Source organism: Camelus dromedarius, chromosome 4, assembly GCF_036321535.1.
Source record: "Camelus dromedarius isolate mCamDro1 chromosome 4, mCamDro1.pat, whole genome shotgun sequence".
Lineage (NCBI taxonomy): Eukaryota > Metazoa > Chordata > Mammalia > Artiodactyla > Camelidae > Camelus > Camelus dromedarius.
In genome coordinates this window covers 81,899,447-81,925,167 of record NC_087439.1, presented here as the reverse complement: position 1 = coordinate 81,925,167, position 25,721 = coordinate 81,899,447, and the positions used below count along the sequence as shown (strand labels likewise).

The following is a 25,721-nucleotide window of genomic DNA, read 5'->3' as shown; positions in this document are numbered from 1 at the left end:
TTCGGTTTGGATCCTGGCTCCACCAGGTACTAAGACCATGACCTTGGGAAAGTTAACCTGATTGTAAAAATAGTTAATAACACTCTCTCTCAGGGTTGTGAGGAATGAGTTATTATAAATCACCTAGAGGAGTGCCAATCACATATCCTGCATTCAATTAGTGTTAAGACATCTATTTCTTTATTGCTCCTTAGCCTGGAATCAGTTTTGATACAAGTATAGGTCCTGCTTGTTTGGTTCCTGAGTATATATATATATATATAGACTAAGGTAGTTAATTGTTAGCACACGGATGCGTAAGGACTTACAACAGTGTTAAGATTGTGGGCGACACTGTAGAAAACAATTGTTATGGTCCCAAATTTCTACTGATCGGGAAGCCAAAGCAATTTCCTCCTGCATACACTTTATTTGTACATACTAAATCTCACTAAGACTATCACACTGTCAGATACCATGGCTAAGGGCAGGTTAAGGCCGGCAGGGTAATCTTTGCTTCTGGTAAGGTACATCAACAGCCAGGAGCAACACTGGGGACAAGGAGGTAAGGGCAGAGCACAGAGTGTGGAGACAGCTCACAGTGAGGCAGGTAGGCAGCAGCAGTTCTAGCCCATCAACTTTATTTTCCCAGTCAACACCTGCACAGATGTTACTGTCCACTTCTCAACCCTGGTAGGGGGTCCCACCACACTTGGACCATAGCCCAGAGAAGCAGGTCTCTTCATTCCTCCCTAGGATAAGAAAGCCCCTCACCCCACAAGACAAAGCTCCTGCTCACTAATGTAGTGCTGGCGCATGTGCTGTGGGATCCTTTCTCTCATCCTGTATCATTAAAGGCCAGGATGAACTAGGGCAAGGGTGTGTGGAAATTACATGGGCTGCAGTGACCTAAATGCATGACTACTGACCTGACCCACCACCCCAGGTTTCATCTGTACCTCCCAGACAGGAGCCTCCCTAAAGCTTAGCTGGGGCCTGCTGGGAAGGAGGAGCTGGCAGAGTAGGGATTCAGCTACTAAGGACAGGACACAGCAGGGAAATAAAGCAGAGTGGAGCATGAGATAGGAGAGAAAAAATGATAAAGTGCCTGAACTAAACAACCAAGTGGGACATGAGGACAGAGCAGCACAGGTCCCTGAGGATAGAAGGAAAAAGAAGGGGAAAACCACAAGGGCTTGGGGCATAGTGGAATGAGACTAGAGATGAGGCAGGGAGGCAAATGAGAAGGACTCCCCTAGCCCTGTTCACATCCACTAACCCAAATGTAAAATTATTTACAGACTTAAAACCAATCCCAGGTACTGTACCAGGCCCGGGGCGGCAGCAGGCAGGCAGGCAGGCAGGCAGAGGGTGAACTGGCTATGGTCAGACAGCCAGCTTCCCCACGTATTGCTCCTCCCCACAGTAGTAGGGAAAGGAGGGAACAGTGACATCCCTGGCCAGGAAGCCCTACTGTGCCTGCAACTCCTTCCCCCATGGCTCATGGCTCTGCCATGGCCTGAGCCTCTTGGTCTGACTGTACCAGAGACAGGGTATTGGGCCCTAGGGGTGGAGGGGGTGGAGCATCAGGGGGCTCTGGGGATGTCTCTGGCCCTAACCCCAGCTCTGCATTCAGCTGTTCCAGCTCCCCCTGATCCAGCAACTCGAAGTCCTCAGTGGTAAGTGCCTCTTCTTCCTCAGGTGCAGGCAGGGGCTGGGGTGAGTCCTGAGGAAGAGATGGGAGTACTGATGGGGAGGGGACTGGGTCACTTTCAGCAAGGCAAAGTAGGGGTGACAGGGTGCTGGGTAGAGCAGTGAGGTCACCACTCCCTGACTCCGGGCTCAATGTCTCCACTGGTCCTCCAGAGGAAAGCATCACTCCATCTGTGGGAGACCCTGCCCCATTGAAGTGCGTGTTCACAAAGTGAAGGGGGGATGAGAGCCGAAGCAAGGTTTCCTTGGATGCCACATCTTCCTCCTCCAAGTCCAGGTCTTGCCTTGAGAGGGCCTGAGGGGGGCCCAGCAAGTCTTCGGGAGGGGCCAGCTCTGTCTCCTCTCCCTCACCCAGCTCCCGACTCAGGGCCTCCTCTGGCTCACTTGGCAGGCTCTGCTGGTCCAAATCTGTGCAGAAAACAAAGAGCCAGGAATGGGCCTGCAGTTCTGAGTAGCTGCAGCAGGCCAATCAGTTCAAGGATGAGAAGTCAGGACATGGAATGCTGGACCAGACCTTTCAAGAGCTTGGAGCAGAGTTAGAGGGTCAGGTCCCCAGAGAAAACATTTATGGGGGCAACCACCAGAGAGCACAGCCAGCATCCCACAACAGGGAACAGGAAGACTGGAAGGGACCAAGGGTTGCCCATACCCTCTGATACATCAGTTAGTTGTGGAGTTGTTGCCCGGGATACAGAGAAGCCACCACTTTCCAAGATAGAAGCCTCTTCATCTGACAGCTCTGAGTCTGTAATGGCCAAAGCCAGGGCTGTTTTCTTCACATCCACCTGCAGGAAAACCAGGATGAACACAACAGGTGAGGGGATAAGAGAGCCCATTTTCCAGGAGCATCTCTGCCCCCACCAATGACTCCCACTCCCTTAAGAGGTGGCTGCTCTAAAGCAGGGCAATTCTCCCCCAGCCTTCTACTTGATCCCCCATCTCCCTTGGACCTCACCACAGGGGAGAAGCCAGCCAGTTCTGCTTCACTCTCACTCTCTGTCTCCGCCAGTGGCTCATCACCTCCAGAGGGTGCATTCTTCCCCTGCCGCTCTAGAGAAGCAAGAAGAGCAGGGCAGTGACCAAGCAGGGACAGTGGTGGGGACAACATGGCCAAGGGTCTGGAGAGCATCTAAATTCCAGGGAATTTCACAAGCCAAGTCCTCCCCCACTCTCCACCCCTGTCCTCTCCTGGGTCATGGGATCCCCTTACTCCTCTTGTCGTGTTTGTGATGCAGGGCATCAGCTTCTGCCTTCATGCTGTAGTCCAGCTGCATGAGCAGGGGCTCCAAGCGAGTGTACATCCTTTGGATCAGCTCATGATAAACCACCAGGGGCCACAGCAGGATACTCAGCACTGGGGGTTAGAAAATCCACTCAGAGCTCCCTATGCCTATTTCCCAAGGACCCTCATTCAACTGATGCCTACATAGAAAAGCCTAAAGGAAGACTAAGTCCTTTCCTGAGACTGTGCCAACCTCTTCCCACATCCACTGCCTTCCTCCCTAGATGACTCTTCCACTGTTACTAATACTACAGCAGCCCCTAAAGATCTCTATAAATGGCTAACTGAACAAGAGAATGTATGATCCTCCTCTTGAGTCAGTCCAGGGAAAGAAGACAAAGAGAGGACTTTCGAAAGGGCAGGGGTCAGACCCTACTCACAGACAATGTAGGAAATCATAATCCCCGGAACATAGTGTCCCAGCACAGCCAACACAGCACAGCTAGAGCAGACGCGAGCACAGAACTGCAGAGAAAAGCACAGGGTCTAAGAGGAACTGTAGGCTGAGGTAGGCACCCTGCTCATCTGGGTAAGAAATATTGCTGATCAATTGGTGGAAGGAGGGGTATGCCCTCCAGGAATGTGGTGCTCCAGTTTAGTCAACAGGATGCCCAAGACCATCAATTCAGGAAGTCTGCAACAGACACTGCCAAACACCTAAAATTTAAACTTGTCTGCCTTGGCAAGAAACAGTGTCAGAACATCAGAAGCATATTCTATCTCCTGTACCAGGCTACTAGCTGTAAACATTGCCTCAGGAAGGCACCAGGCCTCATCTTCAGCCTCCAGCCAGGGAGTTCACACTGTTCCTCCCCTTCCCCCCACCTCTATTTCTCCACAGTGTAGAGAAATGTTGTGTGACATGCGGGAGGTTACCTGAGCTGGATTCTGCCTCTTGTACTGCAGCAGCTCCTGCAGGTGAATCTGGAAGGTGAGCCAGCTCTCAGCCAGGTATCTGCACAACTCGGGCACACTGAGCAGGTGCGGCCGGGCGCCTGACCCCGCACCCTCACTGGGGAGACATGATATGACCCCTGGAGGCCTCAGACACCAGCTTGCTAGGCACTCAAATCCCTCTGAGAAAGCCAATGAGATCTTTAGTCTAAGGAAGGGACAACCCCACCTCCCAAAGGGAGGCTGTCCTGGTCCTAGGAAGCAAAGCCCAGCGCTCCCAACCCTCTGCCCTGAAAGGAGCAGGCATGCAAACATCTATGTAAGAACCTGGAACCAAACTTGTTATCAGTGCATTCACTATGCTGGAGTCTGTGCCTGCAGAAGCTGCAGTGTTGCCCTAACCATGGTGGTGACACTGGCCCCAGAACAAGACAGGGTTTGGACATTTGTCTTCAAAGGGTGGCCTGCACTCACCTGTCAGAGTGTGGCTCCTCTGGGGATGATGCTGTAGAGAGAGGAGGGACACAAGTTATTAAGTGGCAGAGCTCCAAAAAACACTCCCCAAGGCAGAAACAAGTGCCCTTTCTTTGCAGTCCCAGGGTGCTTTCTTCAAATGCCATTTGCAGAAAATGTTACATTGTTATTGTCATTTATACACGTCCCCTTCTTTACACTTAACCTTTCTCAACAACAGGCATCACATCTTATTCATGTTTATATTCCAAACAACCCATTACAGCCCAGCACCTAGCTGCTCCAAAATATCTATTAGGTAAAGGTGTGAACAACAAGTAAAACACAGTATGAACTAATATTCCTGCAAATCCTATCATTGTGAAGCCCTACCATAAGCAGGTAACGTGTATTAACTCATTTATTCTCCACCTCCTTATGAAGCAAGTTCTACAGTCTCTGTTTCATAGATGAAGAAACAGACAAGGAGATCGAATGACTTTTACAAGGTCACGTACATGGTAAATGGGAAAGCAGGCTGTGGAACCCAGGCAATCTGGCTGCAGAGTCCACAATCTTAACTACTCCACTCATAGTAACATTAATTCCGAGAAAAAGGAAATTCTCTATTTCCTAACTAGGGGGAAATTGTGGTGCTTGGGAGGCAGGTGGCCTGCTGTACATTTCCCTCACCATTCAACCCAGCCAGGGGGGGTCAGGCGCAAAACAAGTGCACAATGGGGCTTGCTAAATGAATGAAGTAACACTGACCTGAGATGTCAGGGAGGAAGCGAGGCGGCCAGAGGTCCAGCAAAAAATAAGCCAAAAGTGAGATGCTGAGTAGGAAGAAGGGCCGTAGGTTGGACGAAGACAGCAACCTTAGGGAGAGACAGGCACCTCAGCGGTGAGTGGGTGACAGAGGCTCCTACATCCATCGCTAAAGGTGGAAAAGCGCCCACTGATGGGGGAATGGGAACCTCCAGGCCTAACTCACTCGACACCTGAAGACAGGAATGGGGCAACCCAGGCGGACAACACCCTTTAAAAACCGGGAGATGGATCAGTCCTCCAGGGCGAGCGTGAGCCCCAGAAAGGCAAATGGTACTCGGGACCCTCCCGCCCCCGCTCTCCCGCGCAGCCCGGCCCCGCCCCCTCCTCCGCGGCCGTTACCAGAAGAGGCCATTGAGCGCAGCCGCCGTGACCAAGCTGTGAAGCGGCTTCTCCCACACCAGCAGCCGCTGCGCTGCTGCCAGCACCGCCTCCCAGCCGCGGAGCCGCAGCCACAGCGTCGTGGCCAGGCGTCCCACCGCCTCGGCCGTGGCTGCCTCCTCCTCCGCCTCACCGGTGGCCTCACCCATGCCTAGGCTCAGACCCAGGCCCAGCCCGAGGCTCAGGCCCAGCCCCGGCCCCCCACCTGCGCCGGTGTTACCACCGCCACCGCCACTCGCCATAGCCCCGCCGCAGCCGCTGCCCGAGCCCGCGAAGAGCCAGGGCTGCGAGGCCGCCGCCGGGGGCGCGTCAGGCGGAAGGGGGCGCACGCCGCGGAGAGGGCCGCGGAGGCAGCGGACGGCCGTCACGTGACGGCGGAGCGACGGTCCCGTCACGTGATGCGCCCTACCCGCCGGGATAGGGCGGCCCGCGCCTGCGCGCAGGCGGCTGGTAGTGATCCTGCTCCAACGCAGGTGCGTGTTTTGGCTGTGCTGGGCGGTGCTTGCTTTTTCCTGACAGGACTGTAGCCCTGCGATTCCCCACCCTAGCCGGTTTTCTTCTCCCTAGGTAGGCAGGGCGGTTAGGGAGGCTGGTCCTGGCCCGGTATTTCTGTTGTGATGCGGCCCGAAGGGGCAGGAAATGGGCTCCCAGATGCCCAGAATCCCCCGGAGGATTTGCTTCTACTCTGGAAGGGCGGCGGCCGTCCCATTACTCAATTCTTGACGTACTGGTCCTTCCAGGTCCCTCCTCTTAGCGAATAAACAAACACCAGCGCGTGACTCGACAGACTCAAAAACTACTTCACCTGCTCCGAAAAGTTTCCTTCCCATATCTTTATGTAAATTCTTCCACCTGCACTCAGAATGCCTTCTAATCCCATGCCCAAGCAAAAGAGGGGTGTGGGAGTGAGTTTAAAAATAAAACCCCGTTTAGGTGCTGTTTATTCTTTGGGGTACATGTTAACACCATTTATTGAGATTTACCAACGTTAACAAGCGCCTTATATTCCCTTGAGATCATTTAATCGCTGCAGTAACCCCACAAAATACGTAATTAGGTCCAAAAGTACAAGCTATACCAAAAGGAGGCTATACAGTAAAAAGTAAGTGTCCCTGCCACCTTCTACACAATTCACCACTGTTAAGTTTCTTGTGTACTTTCCGAAGCTTTTTATCTACGTTACTGTGTGTATATGTCTCCTCTTAAAAAAAAAAAAAACATTGGGAGCAACTCGCTGTCCCGCGTCTATGTTTATTTACATTAACATCTATATCGGTACGAAAAGGCCAGCCGATCTCGTTCATCCTCAGTGTGCCACGGTGCCCTAGGAACAGTCCCGATTTCTCAGACGAGGGCACGCTAGGGCTCAGCGATGTGACTTGCCCGGGCTCAGTGCAACCAGGAATTCTAGCCCAGCTTCTTCTTGGCGGTTGGGACCCGTGGCTTGGCCCAGCGGGCAGCAGGAAGTGCTGGGCGCTGACTCGCCAGCGACACCCCCGCTGCTTGTAAACGCGGGACAGACGCGCTGCGCGGTAAAGACACCGAACGCGTCCTGCAGCCGGGTCTCCTCTACTCCGTGAGGTGAGCGTCCGGACCCTGGAGCTCCACGCCCGGAGCCCAGAGCCCCGCCCGGGGCGGAACAGGAAGAGGCTCCCGCCTGCCCGGGCCCCGCCTGCCAGCGCTGGGGCGAGTGGAGGGGGGCTACGCCGGCGAGGGCGGCGGCCCGCGCGAGAAAGGCCAGCGGGCAGGTGGACAGGCGGTTAGGGACGGCTCCGCGGCCCCCTTACAACTCGTTCCCTTCTCTTACCCCTTCGCAGGGTGGCGGCTGGCGGCGCGATGGACCTGGCTGGGCTCCTGCTGGACGAAGAGGGCACTTTCTCCCTCACCGGCTTTCAGGACTTCACAGTGAGAGCGCGGTCCGCCCCCTCCCCGGCCTCCCCGCTCTAGGAACTGGGACCCCGGGAACTCCCCTCAGGGCCCGAGTGGGGCTGTGAGCTCGCCTGATGGCTTTGCCGGGGAACCAGGCTGTATCCGCAGGAGCCGTGCCTACTCGAGGCCCTGGCTGCTTGGGCCCCGAGGGAGAGCCGCGGGATACAGGAATGGGGTTAGGGGTGGCCAACCAGCGCCCTTCTCGGAGAACCTCTCCCGGGGAGTCCTCAGTGGAGGACAGTTCGTCCCCCTGTGGACTGACTGCCATTAGCAAACAACTCAGAGAATGCAGGGCTGGGTGGGGCACGGGCCTTACTATCAGTGAGGCAGGCCTGCCGCCCCCACACCCCTCTTCTAGCCCGGAGCCTTGATCTCCATCATACTCTTCCGTACCCTTCACCCTCCATTACCCTCCTGCTCTGTTTCAGTTCCTCCCAGGACACCAGAAGTTGAGTGCCCGGATCCGAAGGAGACTCTACTATGGCTGGGACTGGGAAGCTGACTGTAGCCTGGAGGAACTCTCCAGCCCTGTGGCAGGTTAGTGTTGTGTGGCTGAGCAAGTGAGAAGCCTGAAAATGGGATTGTCAGCTGTCACCAAAATGTGTCTAAGTGTACCCTATGAGTTACACTGTTTCTTCATAGCTAGTGCATTGGTACCGGTGTAAGGACTGTGTTTGTATTTCACTTTTTTTAAATGAACCTAAATGAGTAGGAAACATTGTTGTCTTATTAATCTCTATTACGCTTGATCTGTATACCAGAAACTTAACTTCCCAAGGATATCCATCATCTGTTTCCCATATAAACAAGGTATTTGTTTATCTTTTCAAATGAAATAGAGTGGAGAACAAATCTAGACAATTTCAGGTGACAGGAAAATAAGACTTCCTGCTTAAAATTCGAACTTGGAACGGGCTTTTTGTTTCAGCGTGGGAGAATTTGATCTCTATTTTGTTACTGTGATTCTGTCCCCAAGACCCCACTCAGATAATGTAGATCTGGGTCTTCTGCTGATAGCAGTGGGGGCTACTGTGAGGAAGTTGTTTACTCACTCTGCTTTCCTTCTGCCCCCCTGCAGACATTGCTGTAGAACTGCTCCAGAAGGCAGCCCCCAGTCCTATTCGTCGGCTCCAGAAGAAATATGTAGCCCATGTGTCCCGGTGAGCCTGCAGTTGAGGGAGACAGAATGAGAGTGTTTGGGCCTTAGAGAGAGGGGAATGGTTATCTTTAAAGAGAAGTTGTAAAGGTACAGGGATGAGCATCATAAGAGTTATAAGAGCTGACAGACCCTTGGGTTTAATTACTGATTTTTTCTGCTACCCAGGGAGGCATGCATCTCCCCATGTGCTATGATGCTAGCTCTGGTGTACATTGAGCGGCTCCGGCATCGAAACCCAGACTACCTACAGCACGTATCATCCTCTGACTTGTTCCTGATCTCCATGGTAAGATGCCCCCTTCCCTCCATCTCCCTGGTGAGCCAGGAGCCAAATGTGAGCTCTACTGATACCACCTCTGACTCCTTTGCAGATGGTGGCCAGTAAGTACCTCTATGATGAAGGGGAGGAGGAGGAGGTCTTCAACGATGAATGGGGAGCTGCTGGGGGTGTGGCCGTGCCCACTCTCAATGCCCTGGAGAGGGGCTTCCTGAATGCCATGGTGAGTAGCTGTTCTCTCTCTTGCTCTGTTGCCCTGGCCCATCTTTATGTTCCTTTCATCTTTTGTCTGTTCTCTCCCAACCTACTGTTGTCTCTTCATTTCTCTTTCTCCTTGTTCTCCTTGTGTCTTTCCTTGTTAGTGTCTTTCTTTCTAGCCTTTCTGGACTAAGCACAGCTTTTGGAAGTTCCTGGCATGGTGAGGTCAGAAATGGAGAATTCTCCACCCCCACCCATTCCTCCAGGCCGGACAGGGTACACTCTGAGTCAGAGCTTATCTTACTGGGCTCTGATTATTTGTTACCAAACTTTCTCTGTGCTTAGATTCTGAGCTCCCTATAGGCACGGACCATTCCTAGGATTATTTTTTCCCCTTATCCTTAATGGAGGATACAATGTGAAACCAGATATGCAGTGATTAACTAAGTTAGTACATAAAAGCTTTTGGAACAGTGTCTGGCACATGGTTAGTAAGTGTTACCCACAGTAGTGGTTGTAGTTGCTACCGTGGCTCTGGTTATTAGCTGGCCGTGGCTCGTATCCAGCCTGGTTTGGTTCCCTACTCTTCCTGCCCACAGGATTGGCGTCTCTACACTGACCCTCGGGAGATCTTTGAGGTGCTGAGCTGGCTGGAGAGCTGGTAGGTTCTAGGACTTAGGAAGAGGGGCTCAAGGGATTTGAGAGCTGAGGCCTAAGCCATACGAGCTAGATGGAGATGAGGGTCTGTGTAACTGGGGGGAGAGAGAAGACAGGAAAGAGGATCACCCAAGGTAGTAGTTCCCAAACCTGTCTGCTGCCCTCTTTGTAATCACCTCCGGAGGGGTGGGAGAAGTTCATTTGAAAGACAGATCTTGGTCTCACCCTCAGCTTCTGGATCAACAGGTAGCCTAGGAATCTGTACATTTAACAAGTTGCCCAGTGTTTCCTGGTGGGTCCTGAGGGGAAAGAGGGGTGCCAGTGGGCCAGCTGTGGGAGAACTGCAGACCCTCTCTATCTTTCGTCCCCTTCTCACAGCGTGGCTGAGCAGCAGGGGCGGCGGCGGGGCTGGTACACCTACACAGACCTGTGTGTGCTGCTGGAGCAGCCCGCCTGGCAGCTGGCCCTGGGATCCCTCTGCCAGCAGCTGGCAAAGGTGAGGAGGAGTCAGGAAGGATCGGGGGCTTGAGCTGGCTGGTGTGTGGGATGGGATGATGGAAAACAAATGCAGAAAGGCTCAGGAGATGGGGTTTGCGAGTAGTTAGTGACAAAGAACTCTAACTTGAACACAAGTGTTCAGAGATAAGGGGTGGGTGTGTTAAAGACAGGAGTAGGTTTGGGGGAAAGGGATTTAGCTCTGACCTATCTTACCCCCTCTCCTGCAGCTGTCCTGCCTGTTAGCTATGGCATATGTGAGCAGTGTGGCCCTGGCTGTGGCATCGATGGCTGTAATACACCAGTCCTTGGGGCTGTCCTGCAGTCCCTCACCTGGCCCCCCAGACCTTGGACTAGCCACCAGGTGCCTTTTGGAACCCTGCATACCTTCTCCTGTGCCACAGTGCCTGCCATCTCCTGCTAACATCTCCAGCTGCCTGGAAGGCGACGTAGGGCTGCACTCACTCTGGGGAAGTCTTCTGGCTTCACTGACTCCCCAGCCATTGCCTCCCCCAGATCCTCCTGCACCTCCCACTCTTCTCCATAACTGCCCCCTTTGCCAGAAGCTCCAGAAAGACTCCCCAGCCTGCCGTGCCTGCCACCACCTCAACCATACTGTCCCCACCGGGCCCCCCAGCCCATGGTACCACTCCCATGGCCTGGCTCCACCCTGGCCTTGGAGCCCAATGCCCCCTCTGCTCCCACAGCCCCAGCAGTGTTCCCTTTTCAGCATCATGGAACTGGCCCGCCTCAAGTCTTTCATTTTCCCCAGCTAGGTAGGGTTCTGAGGAACACAGTAAGAGGATTTGGGAGTCCCTGAGAACCTGGAGGAGCAGAGCTTGATCTGGGTCCTTGGCTGGTCCCCTGTCCTCCTGGGTGATGGAGCTTAAGAGGGTCATAGGGCAGAGGGACTGAAGGTCATTTGCTCTCCTAGACCTCCATGGTCAGCTGCTTGGCCAGAGCAGTGATGGTGCCAGGGAAGGTTTCAGCTTGCTGACTGGAGCATGTCACAGGCGGGCAGGGGAGAGACCCCCATCTCTCTGTCACCCCTGGTCTCTTCTAGACTTTTGCTTTTGAGTTTCCTAGGATGGGGCAAGGGAGAGAGGAAATTTTGACCAGGGTCTGTGTGATGTCCCTGAGGCAAGAGAGGCAGGGACTGATAGGGCCAAGGTGGGAGCTGCTGAGGGAAGGCAGGGTGAGGTGGGAAACCCTCTCCACACCTGTCTCTGGGACGAAGTCTAGAGGAGCCAGGGGCTACTGGGACCTCAAGGCTGAGGGTTTGCCGTCTTGTCTTCCAACCTTCTCTTCTTAGTCCCCTGCTCCTGAGCTTCCCTCTCTTCCTGTTCCTCTCCTGGTGTTCTCTTCACAGGCTTCTCTGGCCACCTCTTTGTATCTGGGGTTTTCATGCTTTTGTAGAACTAAGGTTTCAATAAACAGTTTCAGTTGCATGGCCTGGACTCTTCCTTCTGCGGCAACCCTCGAAGAGCTTTCCCCCATATCTGCCTTCTCAGCCTCCCTACTTCCTGGCACCATCATCTTGCAACTCATTCTCTCTGAGCCCCATTCCAGAATGTCCCTGTTGTTTGATGGTCATAGGTTCCCATTTCAAACTGCCTCTTCATCCCTGCTCGCAGCACCCTTGACCCTGCTCCTAGCGCTGCTCGGCTTGGGTGCGGTGGTGACTGTCGCATGGCCATCGGTAGCCCTGTCTGTAGGAAGTTCTGAGTGAGCACCATCTTTGTGGATCCTGAAGCACATCTCATGGACAGAGGCCAAGCCAAGAATCCAGCAGAGCCCCATGAGCTCCTTGAGGGCAAGCCCAAGGACACCTTATCTCTATCCTGACTTCCTTTCTGGTCTGACACATGGTTCCAGTCAGTGTTGCTAAAGAGAGTACCGAGATTGGGTTATCATTGGAAGAAGGAAAACTGAGCAGCTAGCTGGACTGTGGGTATTTGGAACCACCTACTGTGACCCACAGCAGGGGTGGTACTGCCCCCTAGCGGGTATTTTGGAAATTTATAGGGCATTTTTGATTTGAAGGGGTGGGACTTACTGACATTTAGTTTGCCTGCGCAGGATGCCACACATCCTGAATTGCTCAGGAACCCCTCTTTTATGAAGAATTCCCAAGACAACTTTTGAATAATCAGATGGACATTACGTATATGAAAAGCCTATTTATATTTATCTGAGCCTAGAACTATCCAACTTTTTACACGTGAACACAGAATAATTTTTGCACGTTTGGAAAAAGAGTTTGCCAGGAATGCACCTCTGTGTAAATTAAAACTATATTTTGCTTTTTTCATCACTTTACCAAGAAAACTTGTTCACTATTTTGGAACATCAGGTTACCAATGGCAGCACATGTGTCATCAGGAAAGCACTAACATCAGTTAGTATTGTAGTTAGCACATCCATGGTGATGCTACATATGGGGGTGGGCACTGGGCTACTTCATTATCTTCTGGTTTAGCTGGGCCCAAGCTTTCATATAAGAAGGACATGGCTGTATGGATTATTTGTACATACTTGTCATTATGCAGTATTTATTTTTAAAGTTGGTGTATTTTTTTTTTAATTTTCATATGTCTGCACCTCAACTTTGTGGCTTAGTCATGTAAGTAGAACTATTCCGGTGATCACTGCTGCGCTGTACATAGTATGTTTTAAAAGTAAAGGGAATTCCAGTTGAAAAAAAAAAGGCAGATTAGTCCTGTAATGAACACCAACTAATGCAAAACTCAAATTCATTCTGGTGATGGGATTTAACACTTTAAGTAAAACATTTTCTTTACCAAAAAAATGTATAACTCTGTCTACTCTGGTTTTAAGGATACTATGACTTCTTCAAAAAGTACTGAGTGATCTATCTATATTTTTCAATGAGTATTATAAAAACTGTCAGTATTCAATAGAATATGTAATAAATTAATAATTACACTTGGAAAAAAATTATTATAAATGTCTTGTTTTTCCTTTATATTGCAGTGTTATTACAGATTTCTTTTTTTCTCCTTTATACCACAGTGAGGACTTTATATGGCGTTGTGGTCACTGTTGGCATACATGATGTAGGGATATTTCCTTTTGAGGTTGACCAGGGGGGTGACCCTAAAATGGTTGAAAACCATGATGTAATGGTGATGGTTCCAAATGGCAGTAGTGAGGAGGGCATATAGTGTGTAAAATCTCCCCAGGCTATTTTAGTGGCTTCTGTCCCACTGCTCCTGTCCCAGAACAGGGGATGTAGATGGACATTCTTGGGGGGGAGGGGTCCAGAGCTTGGATCCCCAGTTAATGGGTGATGGAATTTGCACAAGAGCTGGGCAAAGGTGAAAGGCCGTGTCCTACCCTAAATCCCTTGTCCCTTCCTTTGTTCCGCTTCGTTGACACCCCTGGCCCCTCCCTACTCTAGGCAGCTAACTTCACTCAAACTCTGACCTCTTACTCTCACTACTTAACTCTGGCCCAGGGCAGCCAAGACAAGACAAAAGGCAGGGCAGCATGAGCCGATCACCCCACCACGCCACACAACTCCGATCCCTTGGCTCTCACGGTACCCTGGTTCCCCTGCCTCAGCAGCCTGCTCTCCAAAACTCCTCCTCTCACTCTCGGGCCTCTCTGTGTGAGCCTCGTCCCTGGGGCCTCAGCTGTCTTCTGGCTCTGCAGGTAGGAGGTGGAGGTGAAGGAGTTGGTGCTGGCTTAAGGGGGTGTTTGGAGAGAATAGGTGTGGCATGAGAAATCCTCTGGAAATGGGTATTTCTGCCTATTTCTGAAGACCTTGCCTCCCCATCCCTCCACCTGCAGCATATCTTGGTCCTGACTTCTCTGCTCTGTGCCTCCCACCTGCTCCTGCTTCGAAGTCTCCCTCCAGGACGACTCTCTTACTCCCCTGCTCAGCTCCTGGCCTCCAGCCTCTTTTCATGTGGCATGTCTACTGCCCTGCAAACTTGGATGGGCAGCAGGTGAGGGGAACTCTGTGGAGAGGAAGCACAGGCTTGGCAGGGTCCCAGGTGGTAGGAGAAGCTTGGGGAGTCTTTTTGGATGTCACATGTTTCCAGACCTGCCGGGGCTGCTGTTCCTACAGGCTGCCTCTTGTCCAGGCTCCATCCTTAGAGTTTCTTATCCCTGCTCTGGTGCTGACCAGCCAGAAGCGACCTCTGGCCATCCAGACACCTGGAAACTGTGAGCACAGATAAAGGGCATAGGGTGAGGGTGGGGTTGGGTGCTACACTGAGCACACAGGTGTAAGTGGATGTAGAGATTGGGCAATTATGGGTGTTAGGCACTGTGGGGAGTTGGAGCTGTGTCATGCAACAGCTAGAACTGTAGAGCAATCGGTCTCCACCCCCTTTACCTCTCTCCTCTCCATTCCAACTTCTCCCAGCCTCCCTTGTGCTGCGCCCATGTAGGGGGCCTGGCTGTCATGGCCTGGAGCCCTGGAACTCTTCTCTCCGAGAGGTGAGTGCCTAGGGGTGGGGGCTAAAAGTGGTGCCGGGATTGGGGGAGGCTCTTGTTTCCATTTTTCAGGGACTGGGATGTTCTGGGGGAAGGAGCTGGGGAAGGAACCCCTCCTGGGATTAGTTAAGAAGTCCAGGCTGAGGTCAACTCGATGGAGCCAAATGTTTTCTCTTTGTCCTCTTTGTCCTCTTCTCTACTCCACCAGGTGTCCGGGGCCGTGGTGATATCTGGGCTGCTGCAGGGCACGCTGGGGCTGTTGGGGGGTCCTGGCCACTTGTTCTCCTACTGTGGGCCCCTGGTGCTGGCCCCCAGCCTGGTTGTGGCAGGGCTGTCTGCCCACAGGGAGGTGGCCCTGTTCTGCTCTGCTCACTGGGGCCTGGCATTGCTGTACGTAAGTCCTGAGAGTCGTAGGGTGGTGATGGGTGGGGTGTGCGGGAGCCGCGGGGTTGGGGGAGGGCAGGGCTGCCGGCTCTACCAGATTCAGCAGTGGTCTGAGCAGGGACAACACTTTGTGGATTTGGAATCCAGACTTTTGCTGGATTCATTTGGTCACCCTGACTTTCACACTGTATCCTGCTGACCCCCAAGATGCCCTCCTTCCCCCTCTCTGAGAGGCTTTCTTCTCTGGGACCCCCTTTTATTGTATTCTGCCACTCCCACCTCCATTTTCCCACTCAGGCTTCCTGCTTCCTCTTGCTGCTAAAGCACCTTCCCTCTCCTAGGCTTATCCTGCTCATGGTGGTCTGTTCTCAGCACCTGGGCTCCTGCCCGTTACCCCCAGGTCCCTGGAGGCCAGCTTCAACCTCTTCAACCCACACTCGCATCCCTGCCTTCAGGCTCCTCTCGGTATGTGGGGGTCTCTGCAGGGGCAGTTGAGGTTAGAAGGGCTGGCATGGACGCTCACTCGGCACCTTACCTTTTAGCTTCTGACCACTCCTCCCAGGCTGGCTTGGAAGGTTCTGGGGGAGGGGCTCTTTTCCCTCTCAGTCTTGCCCCTCAGGTGCTGATCCCAGTGGCCTGTGTGTGGATTGTCTCTGCCCTTCTGGGTCTCAGCATCATCCCCCTGGAGCTGTCTGCCCCCATTGAGGCACCATGGTTTTGGCTGCCTCACCCGGGTAGGTTTTCTCCTAGCCCTCCATCCTCTTACTCAAAGGTGTCTATTTCTTTGAATTCAAGATTTAATGAATTTCATTTGTGAGTTGAACCCTGGATTTTCTCAAAACACACAGAGCGGAGAAATTGCCAGTCCAGGGGGGCAATGCCACCCCTCACCACATATGTGATATTTAGCGTTGAGACATCTGTAAGCCCACTGCTTTGGGTCTATATTCGTTACCCAATTTACACATTTTTGTTAGCTGTCCCAACAGATATTTGCGTTGGTGACTTATGTATAAAGGTTGCTTTTGTACATGAAATTTATATATGAAAATTGTATATGAAATTTGCTCATTCATAAATTTAATAATGGTCTGTTGAGTGCTGACTGTGTGCTAGACACATGATAGGGGTTACAGTGATAAAAATGACACAGTACCTGCCCTCATGAAGCTTATAATCTGTGTGATGAAAGTTTATAATGCGGAATCTGACTTTATCAAGGAGGTCAGGAAAGGCATCTTGAGGAAGTGATCACTGAGCTGAGATGTGAGAGATGAGTAGGAGCTAACTGGGTAAAGGCAAGAGAGAAGAGCATGCTAGGTGGAGGGAATAGCATATGCAAAGGCCCTATGGTAGCCAGCAGCCCAGCAAGTACAAGGGCCTGAAACAAGGCCAGTGTATCTGGAGTGAAGGAAGCAATGCAGAGGGAGGTAGGACATGAGGCTAGAGAGAGAGGTAAGGGTCAGACCAAAGAGGACCTAGTAGACCACAGTAAATGGATGGGTCTTTAACCTGAGTTTGATGGTTTTTTTCCCAAGACATTATCTTCAAAGACAATGGGCCTCTAGGATTCTTGTGTCATAGGCTGTTAGAGACAGGAGGATCTTCCAGACATGAGTCTGGCTCCAAGGCAGCTCTTTTTCCCTTCCCAGCTGAGTGGGACTGGCCCTTGCTAACACCCAGGGCTCTGGCGGCAGGAATCTCCATGGCCTTGGCGGCCTCCACCAGCTCCCTGGGCTGCTATGCCCTGTGTGGCCGGCTGCTTCATTTGGCTTCTCCACCTCCGCATGCCTGTAGCCGAGGCCTGAGCCTGGAGGGTCTGGGCAGTGTGCTGGCTGGGCTTTTGGGGAGCCCCATGGGCACTGCATCCAGCTTCCCCAACGTGGGCACAGTGAGTCTTCTCCAGGTATGTGGGGGTGTGGGTGTGGGAGCTGCAGGTGCAGGAGAGGGAATGGAACTCAGATGACTGATGGTCAGCTGTGCCCAGCACTCTGCCAGACACCTCACGTCAATGATCTCATTGAGGGAGGTGCCTAGAAGTGGTAAGGGGCTAGGAGTATGAGGAAGGCACTGAATCTCTACGGAGCTCCTTCTGTGCCTCAGGCACTGTACCAGGGCTGAGGTTCTAGAGAGAAACAAATTAGATGAAATCCCTGCTCTCTTGGGGACTTCAATAGAGAGAGGCAGACAATATAAGAAGAAAAGTATAAAAGATAATTTCCAAGAGTGATAAGTGCTATTAAGAAAAGAAAGCAGCTTGCCAGTACCGGTGGTAGGGATGGCCCCCAGGGTTCTGTGACACCTCTGCCTTGTCCTCCCGTTGCGACTGGCCATTGCTGCAGTGCACCCAGGGAGTGCAGCCTGGAATTTAAAAAAAAAGAAAAAAAGTAAACAGAGCAGAGGGAGTGGGATAATAGTTGAATAAGGGAGACCCCCTTTAGGTAGAGTGCTCAAGGATGCTTCTTGGGAGGGTGACATTTGAGTTGGGATCCGAATGATGAGGAGTTGGCCAGGTGAAAACCCTGAACAGTTGAGGAGGTGGCTGTATTTTCTGGTGTCTCTTCTTCACATAGGCTGGATCTCGGCGAGTGGCCCACTTGGTGGGGCTGCTCTGTGTGGGGTTTGGGCTCTCCCCGAGGCTGGCTCAGCTCCTCACCACCATCCCGCTGCCTGTGGTTGGTGAGTAGATGTATCAGCAGGACTGGTCTTGAACCAGTACCCCACAGCATGGCCCAACTTGTTGCTTGTAGTTGGTACCATTTTCTTTCTGAATAGCCTCCCTAATATATGGATATGAGTGTGTGTCAGCTGCCCTCATTTTTCAGCTACATCCTGGCCTCTTGACTGGCTTCTGGGCTCCTGGCAGAATCAGAAACAAGATTTTCAGTGGTCTCTGTCCATCATATCCTGCCCTGCCCTGCAATACTCTCTGCTGTGCTGCCCAGTCTCTCCCAACTCTTTGATTACTTCTGTGTGAGACAGGTGGGGTGCTGGGGGTGACCCATGCCGTGGTTCTGTCCACTGGATTCTCCAGCTTCCACGTGGCTGACATTGACTCTGGGCGGAATGTCTTCATTGTCGGTTTCTCCATCTTCATGGCCCTGCTGCTACCAAGATGGTTTCGGGAAGCTCCAGTCCTACTGAGCACAGGTGGGAGGAGGAGGGAGGGAAAGAGGAGTTGCTCAGCAGCAGGAAAGCAAGGGTTCAAGGCTTGAGGCTCTCTGGACTCCAGGCCCCACACCCTTCTCTGGGCTTGACTGTAAATAGTCCATCCATTTGTTTAGCAAATATTTATTGAACACCGTGCTAGTCCCTTGGGATACAAAAATGCCTCTAGATGTTACAGTATCTAGTAAAATAGAAGAGATGTGTAGAAACGTAACTGGAAAGGTTCAGATAAAGAGCCATGGTGCTCAGTGGTGAGAGAGATGGCTTCTGTTGGAGATGATCCTGGTAAATTCATGGAGAAAGTAACATTTAGCTGGTCTTGAACAATGGTAAGATTTAGATATATTTGATAAGAAGGTCATTCCTGGTGGAGGAACCTCATAAACAAAGACAGAGAAGTAGGAAGTTATACGGTATGTCCTGGGAGCAGCAAATAACTTAGTTTGTTAGCTCAGCTTAGTAAATAGCAGTGGTTCTTAACTGAGGATGGTTTTGCCCCCAAGAGAACATTCGGCAATGTCTGGAGACTTTTTTGACTGTTCTAAACAGGGGAGAAGTGATTGTTACATGCATTTAGTGGGTAGAAAGATTCTGCCAAACATCCTACAATGCACAGGACAGCCCCCCTCAAACAGAAAATTATCTGGTCCAAAATGTCAGTAGTACTGAGGTTGAGGAACCCAAGCTAGAGTACGGAAGGTAAGAAGTAGGGGAAAAAGAGTTGGGGCTTTTAATTCCAAACTTTCCAGAGACAGGGAGCCTGTAACTATCAAAGCATATCTGGAGGGCATGTGGATGCTCAGCAGATAGGGATTCTGTGGGAAGAATTTGGGAAGGGGATGCTCAGCAGAGGGACAAAACGGGGGCAGGTTGGACAATTCAGAAAGATTTGTCCTTAATCCAAGACTTAGGTTTAGGTTGGAAGTATAAGACCACTTGATTTTGCATAGGATCAGAGTTCTCCTCCTGCCTGACCCCAACCCCCTGTAGGCTGGAGCCCCTTGGATGTGTTACTGCGCTCACTGCTCACAGAATCCATCTTCCTGGCTGGACTCTTAGGCTTTCTACTAGAGAACACCATTCCTGGTAAGTTGAGGCCAGGCTCCAGCAGACTGGGGAGTGGCCAGGAAGTCATCACACCCTGGGTTGGGCAGTGGCCTGACCATTCTCTCTTTTGCAGGCACATGGCTTGAACGAGGCCTAAGTCAAGGGCTGCCATCCCCTTTCACTGCCCAAGAGGCTCAGGTGCCTCAGAAGTCCAGGAAGAAGGCTGATCAAGAGTATGAGCTTCCTTTCCCCATTCAAAACCTGTGTCCCTGCATCCCCCAGCCCCTCCGTTGCCTCTGCCCACTGCCAGAAAACTCTGGGAATGAGGAAGGAGGGTCCTCTGAGCCAGGAGAGACAGCTGACTTGCTGCCTGGCTTTGAAGAGCAGTGCCAAGTCTAGCAGAGAAGAACTTAGGTCCCAGTAATTAGCAGGACTCCTACTTCTACCCTGGTTAGTTTAGACCTATCTCCTGGCTTACTGGAAAGTCAGCTACCAGGCTCTACTTTCTCCTAGGAACAGGGCATGTGTATGTCTCACATGGGCCCACCTGAAGTCTCATTTCCCAATAGATGTGTTTGCTTTTCCTTCTCTTAATTAGGCCTAACTGTTCCAGAGCAGGGTCTGTGGTTTAGTGGGCCATGAACAAATGAGTGACATGCCTGTGAACTAGCTATACTTGAACCCCAGCATTCACTTAACTGGTAATTATTGAGTGCCTCCCATGTGCAAGGTCCTAGAAATACAGATATGTATAAAACAGGGTCCCTATCCTCTCAAAGCACTTATGGTTTAAAAAGATATGTAATTACTAACTAAAATCCAAAGCAGAAGGCAGTCTGCAATAAAGATGAAAACAATGCTTTGGGAACAAACAGAAGAAACAATGAATTCTGATTGGGGATAGTGGGAAAGCCTTTACACAGAAGCAGCACTGAGGCTGGCCTTAACAAAAGGAATTTTGGTTGTGGAACATGGAGGGGGAGAATTTTTCAGGCTCAGATATCCAGCTCCAGCAAAATCATAAATTGTACAAAGCCCAAGATGAGTTGAAGGATTTCAAGCTTCTCTGTGGTGATGGAGCATAAGTATGGGGAGTGGATGGAGGGAGAAATCAGACAGGAGAGGTAAAGATGAGGTCAGACCATGGGATTTATGCCTGGGAGACTCATCTCTTTAAACAAATCAAGGGCTGGTGAGGACCCAAGAGATTATCTAGAGAAATTCAACCCCCTCGTTTTATTTAACAAAACAAAACAATAAAGAGGTTGGACAGGTAAGGAAGTGACTTTAAATTTATCAACAAGTTGAAATCCGGGGCCCCTCTCCTGCACCCCATCTAGCGTTCTTTCTACTCTGCCAGCGCGACTCTAAGGAGTGCCACTACCCCTCCACCTTTCTACTGGGGGTCTTCCAGCCTCTCTTTTTGCTTTCTTGGCCACGGAGGACCTCCACCTCTCAGCGGTCTGGTAACCAGCTCCGAGGGCCCAGATGCCCTGCCCATGTGAGGCCTAGGCTCCGCCCCAGTGTCCCAAGATCCCGCCCCCGCGGTGGGGGGGAATGCCACTACTCTAGGCCTTTCGATTGGCGCGGGCGGGCCAGCCAGCTACCGGGAAGGTGAGAGCTCTCGCGGCCGCTCACGGTAGGTGGGGTGGAGCTCGAATCAGGGCCGGGGCCGGGCGGCGAGGAGCTGCTCGGACTCTGACGACTGGCCCTCGCACGACCTAGTCTTCCCCGCAGCTTCCTCCCGAAAGGGTCCCGCGCGCGGCGGGGATTCTGGGGCAGGCCTTGAGGGGTGGGCGGGGCTTCGGGACCGCGCGTGCGCAGCCCGCCTCCGGGCCGCGAGGCGGGGTTTGTGAGGCGCTCCGCTGGGTGCGACCAGGCGGCCGGTTGTCGGCTTTGTTGCTCTTTGAGGAGTCCCATACCGCGCGTCGTGCAGCCTGTGCTATAAAAATGAAAATACGGACGGCGAAAGCCTTTGTAGCGAGGGCGAATGGGAACTGGACGCCAGGCGGGACTCCTGGGGTGGGTCTGTGGTAAACATAACGAGGGTTCGTCCTCTCCCAGAGAGGCGGGGCATGGCCCAGCCAGGATGGTCGCTGAGGCCTTGTTACCCCCTGCAGGATGGCGGAGGAGCTGTGCGGGGAGGCTCACGGCTAAGGGGCGGGACGGTGCAGACCGGTTTTAGGCAACCCCACTCCGCTATTGGCCCTCGGCGCTTCCCCTCCCTTCATTCAAGAATAATAAATGGGTGAATCTGGTTAATGTCAAGATTAAAGGCGTCCTTGAAGAAAAAAGAAAAACGTGAGATACAGAGGCCTCAGAACAGGACGTGCGTGGTGGGAGCAGCTAACGCCAGGTCTTGTGCTGAATTCCTCCGATGCGCTGCCAATGTGCAGCCTATGTGCTGGCCACATTTTAAACTCCTCCCCTGCCCACAAAGTGAAACACCGTACAGTTTGAGGATCCTGAGCTTCTAGGCTTTCCGAAGTACAAGCTAGGATAATCAACCCAATTTTGGTGACTCTTAGAGTGCACACCGTGGAGTGCCTGTAGGGGAGAGAAGGGCTTGACGACTTGCGGTTTGTGACCTTTGGCAATGTGGAACTCTGGTCCGGTGAAGACTAGTTTAAGCATTCCAGGATGGCCTCTTCCCAGTGGGAACAGCAAGTGGCAAGTATGACTGAGATACCATCCTCCAAACACAAGCTTTTGAGGCTGCTGCAAAGAAAATATATATATATATATATATTTTATATATATGTATTTTTTTTACCTGTCTAGTGACTGTACAAAGTACGTTAAAAGGCCGTGATTCAAAAATGAGATTATGGTTGGAATAATAACGGCTTAGACTAAGTTGGAAGTGACTGGAAGAACAGAACTGTGTTGACCTATTTAATGAAATCCAAGGATTCCTATTGTTTATTTTCTAAGATCCACCCTCTTCCCAACTTCACTTTTGTATTTATAGACTGAAATAATGAAGACAGTTATATCACATTTTTTTTACCTGCAGGAAAAATGATAAAACTGCCTGTAAAGTAGCCATAGTTACTGAACATCTGCTAGGTTAAGGCTACACACACATACATATATACGTTCATTTAGGGAATATATATATATATTCCCTAAATGAATGAATATATATATATATTCCCTAAATAAATATATATATATTCCTATATATATATATATATAGGAAAATATATATTTTAAAATTCTGAGAACTTCCAGAGTTTTGTTTTTAGATAATGATCAAATAATTTGAATTTCCTGCCCATGGCACTTATGACTTATGATGTTTTATAAAGCAAAAACTATTCCTCCTCTTCCAGAAGTTCTAGGAAAGGATAGCATTGACATATTTATTAGGAATGTGATAAAGATGCAACAAGAATGGTTTAGGTTTCCACGTTGTTATATTATTAGAAAACAAGAACACTGTTCCCAATATGCTGAGGCTTAAATGCTATAGAAGAAGCAGAAATTTTATGTCCTCTAGGAATTTAATAGAGGGGGAAAACCCCTCAAAATTATAAATAGATTTTTAGTGGCCAACAGGTAGTCAGGTTGATGCTCAGCTTGTTGGCAGGGGGCGGGGGGAGTGAGGGGGCAAAGTGGAGTGGGGAGAGAGGAGATAGAATGTAAATCTATGCCTTCTGTCTTATTAGGGAGGATTTTCACAAGACTTATTTGATATAGAACTGTCTGGGTGGTGTTCCCCCAGGCCTACAGTACCCTGGGGGCACTTTGCTAAATTAAGATTCTCCTGCAGATGGAGGAACTGGAGCAAGGCCTGCTGATGCAGCCGTGGGCATGGCTACAGCTTGCTGAGAACTCCCTCTTGGCCAAGGCTTGTATCACCAAGCAGGGCTATGCCTTGCTGGTTTCAGATCTTCAACAGGTGTGGCACGAACAGGTGGACACTAGTGTGGTCAGCCAGCGAGCCAAGGTAAGTGTGAAGAGAAGTACTGCTGTGGGTGGCAGAGGACATCATTTCTTTTCTAGTGAAGGTTAGGGGATGTTAACGTCAACCAGCTTGTTAGCCTGTAGGTTGCCAAGAAAGGTCAATTCCCATTGATGTTATGTTCTGCACTTTTACCTATAGCCCTGGCATCTTTCCGTGTGTGTGTGTGTGTGTTAGTTTCTGTACTGCATACAGCAGAAGGCAGAATTGCGAAGTAGGCCAGTTGATCTCTCTTCTTTTTGTTTTCTTTTTTCTTGTTCTGATGTTTTTATCTTCCCTTCCCTTCTCCTCCTGCCTGCTGTCTTCATGTTAACCAGAGTTTCCCTTTGCTGTCACTTATGAGGGAGTCAGTTTCCTTTTAGCACTGTCACTCTGTACAACCCCTGCTGTCTTTTTAGGAACTGAACAAGCGCCTGACTGCCCCACCTGCGGCTTTTCTCTGTCATTTGGATGATCTGCTTCGCCCATTGTTGAAGGACACTGCTTGTCCTGGCAAAGCTACATTCTCCTGTGAGCGTGTGGCAGAGGCACTGACCCTTCGGGTGCGGAGTGAGCTCTCTGGTCTCCCATTCTATTGGAATTTCCACTGCATCCTAGCTAGCCCTTCCCTGGTAAGTGCAATTAGAATACAGGGTGGGGAAGGGGTGTTGGCTGCTTCCCCTTCTCCAAGCTTCTCAAATGGAACTTTTGGTGTTCTTTTTTTTTTTTTTTTTTTTTTTGTAAATTCCATTTGAAATTCTTCTCCAATTAGAAAAGCTTCCTTGATCAGACAGAGGCAAAAGGGATTCTTGACTGGTACAATTCTTTCCTTGCAAAAGGAGCAGAGTTTGGTTCTGCATGCTTTGTTGAGTATCTTTATTCATTACCTTACTTATTCAACATTTATTAAACATCTTCTATGGGCTAATTGTTGGGTGTCCAGATCTAAAACAATATAGCCTATTCCTGGAGTTCATAATCTAATGAGAAGGCAGACAGACAGGAAACAGCATAAAATATGGTACATTTTTGAGATAAGCCCAGGATGATTGAGGATCTGAAAAGCCTTTTTGAAGAGATAGTTTCTGAGCTGAGTTTTGAAGATGTGTAGGAACTAATTAGGAGAAAATAAAGAGGTCATTCTAGTGAAGAATGCATTTTGAGAGGTGAGGAAATGTGTAAGTGTGGGGCAAATGGGGAACTTCATGACCTCAGGGAATCATGAGAAATGAGGTAGACAGTGTCCAGACCTTGAAGGATTCTATTGAGTTTGGATTTTATACCCAAAACAACAGGGACTCATTGAAAAACTTTAAGCAGGGGTTTAATGTGATCTGATTTGTAATTTATCAACATCACTCTGGTAGTAGGGTAGGGTATATACCAGTGTTAGGTACCTTTCTGAACATTATCTTGTCATTTAATCCTCCCAACTTATCCCAAGGTAGGTATTATTATCCCCATTTTTCAGAGTAGGAAACTGAGATTGAAGATAATTTGTTCAAAGTCATCCAGTTTATAAATGAGTGAGCTGGAATTTGACTCCTGGATAGGTCTGATTCAAGAACCCATTTCCAGGGTCTCAGAGGATAATGTCCTCTGCTCACTTGTAGCTTTCTAGGCCCCAAGAGCTTTTATTAGAGATTAGTTAGTTGAGCGTGAAGAACTAGCTTGTGGAATTAACTGTTGCTGGTCCCTTCTACCCTTCTGTATAAATAGAGCTTGTTTTATCCTTAGAGGACAGGGTCTTGGCCAGGAGGTCTAAGGGTGTAGGTTTATCAGCAGAGAGATCTGAGGACAAGTAGGCATCATTTTCCATCTCTCTTCTTTATTCTCCCACAGGTGGTGTGATGCTTTGGCATCAGTAGGGTGGATGGGACAAAGTGCGTTTTGACAAACTGGTTTTCAAACTGGTTCTCTGGTGTTTATTTTTGATCTGGTATTTTTGATCCAGTAAAGCTAGACTTGAGTGTTCGGAGAATTACTGCTCATTCACCTCTGAATTTCTAAGGCCCATCAATAGTGCTTAGCAGATAACAGTCATCACGTTTGTTGACTTTAATTAAACTTTCTGTGAAAGTCCATCTTGCTCTAGGTAGAATTTATCTACTTTGTTTAAAACCCCTGTAACTTTTTCTGAGTAACACCAGGGGGCACTGTTCCCTCAATAATGCTTATTCTGGCACCAAAACATCTGGGAGGCCTTGGGGAAGCCCTAGCAATAGCTAGTCTCATTTTGTACCACACAGCCCTGGAAATTCAGAAGAGTGAGCTTGGAGATGCAGTTCTCTTTGGAAGCTGATGGGCTCTAGTTTTTTCTTTAAACGAATACAGTAAAGAACGCATATAATGATGTTATGATTGAAAGTAATATGTAAATAAAAACCTGGCTATTCTAGGCAAATTCCTTTAATTGGGGAGCTGCAGTTAAAACAGAGGCAAGTACTTGGAGGAGACTGAGTCTTGG

The 25,721-nt window shown here is 50.4% G+C and overlaps 4 protein-coding genes across 11 annotated transcripts in view; 3 read left to right on the top strand and 1 right to left on the bottom strand.

The window, feature by feature from the left end:
- Positions 1-603: 603 nt before the first annotated feature.
- On the bottom strand, positions 604-5,856 carry RETREG2 (reticulophagy regulator family member 2). Its single transcript, XM_031452198.2, has 9 exons — positions 5,492-5,856; positions 5,093-5,199; positions 4,343-4,373; positions 3,851-3,986; positions 3,355-3,439; positions 2,903-3,046; positions 2,648-2,742; positions 2,342-2,477; positions 604-2,100 (listed from the first exon to the last, which is right to left on the bottom strand). The coding sequence occupies exons 1-9, from the start codon at positions 5,770-5,772 to the stop codon at positions 1,481-1,483; spliced, it is 1,635 nt and encodes a 544-aa protein (XP_031308058.1). The 5' UTR covers positions 5,773-5,856; the 3' UTR covers positions 604-1,480.
- A 158-nt stretch (positions 5,857-6,014) lies between these two features.
- Positions 6,015-11,693, top strand: CNPPD1 (cyclin Pas1/PHO80 domain containing 1). 2 transcript variants are annotated; one of them, XM_064485185.1, is made up of 9 exons: positions 6,015-7,111; positions 7,348-7,435; positions 7,888-7,996; positions 8,538-8,619; positions 8,784-8,904; positions 8,990-9,118; positions 9,693-9,754; positions 10,129-10,246; positions 10,476-11,693. In XM_064485185.1, the coding sequence occupies exons 2-9, from the start codon at positions 7,367-7,369 to the stop codon at positions 11,019-11,021; spliced, it is 1,236 nt and encodes a 411-aa protein (XP_064341255.1). In that variant the 5' UTR covers positions 6,015-7,111; positions 7,348-7,366; the 3' UTR covers positions 11,022-11,693. The 2 variants fall into 2 exon arrangements, with proteins under 2 accessions (XP_064341255.1, XP_010986657.3); XM_010988355.3 differs by lacking the exon at positions 6,015-7,111 and having other exon boundaries at positions 7,195-7,435.
- A 1,502-nt stretch (positions 11,694-13,195) lies between these two features.
- On the top strand, positions 13,196-20,585 carry SLC23A3 (solute carrier family 23 member 3). 3 transcript variants are annotated; one of them, XM_010988352.3, is made up of 12 exons: positions 13,196-13,920; positions 14,059-14,216; positions 14,339-14,436; positions 14,639-14,712; positions 14,918-15,099; positions 15,435-15,558; positions 15,713-15,827; positions 16,746-16,999; positions 17,667-17,772; positions 18,076-18,243; positions 19,252-19,347; positions 19,442-20,585. In XM_010988352.3, the coding sequence occupies exons 1-12, from the start codon at positions 13,756-13,758 to the stop codon at positions 19,705-19,707; spliced, it is 1,806 nt and encodes a 601-aa protein (XP_010986654.1). In that variant the 5' UTR covers positions 13,196-13,755; the 3' UTR covers positions 19,708-20,585. The 3 variants fall into 3 exon arrangements, with proteins under 3 accessions (XP_010986654.1, XP_010986655.1, XP_064341254.1); XM_010988353.3 differs by lacking the exon at positions 15,435-15,558 and having other exon boundaries at positions 13,197-13,920; positions 14,918-15,103; XM_064485184.1 differs by lacking the exon at positions 16,746-16,999 and having other exon boundaries at positions 13,198-13,920; positions 15,466-15,558; positions 15,782-15,827.
- Positions 20,586-20,714: 129 nt separating this feature from the next.
- NHEJ1 (non-homologous end joining factor 1) overlaps positions 20,715-25,721 on the top strand; it is an 82,324-nt gene continuing 77,317 nt past the window's right edge. Inside the window, exons 1-3 of one of the 5 annotated variants that reach the window (XM_010988351.3) lie at positions 20,715-20,922; positions 23,084-23,260; positions 23,674-23,886. In XM_010988351.3, the coding sequence (XP_010986653.1) occupies positions 23,084-23,260; positions 23,674-23,886 (390 nt within the window). In that variant the 5' untranslated portion in view covers positions 20,715-20,922. Of the gene's footprint in view, positions 20,948-21,165; positions 21,983-23,083; positions 23,261-23,673; positions 23,887-25,721 lie in introns of those variants that run through there. The other 4 variants (XM_010988350.3, XM_010988349.3, XM_064485186.1 and 1 more) reach the window with 4 other exon arrangements.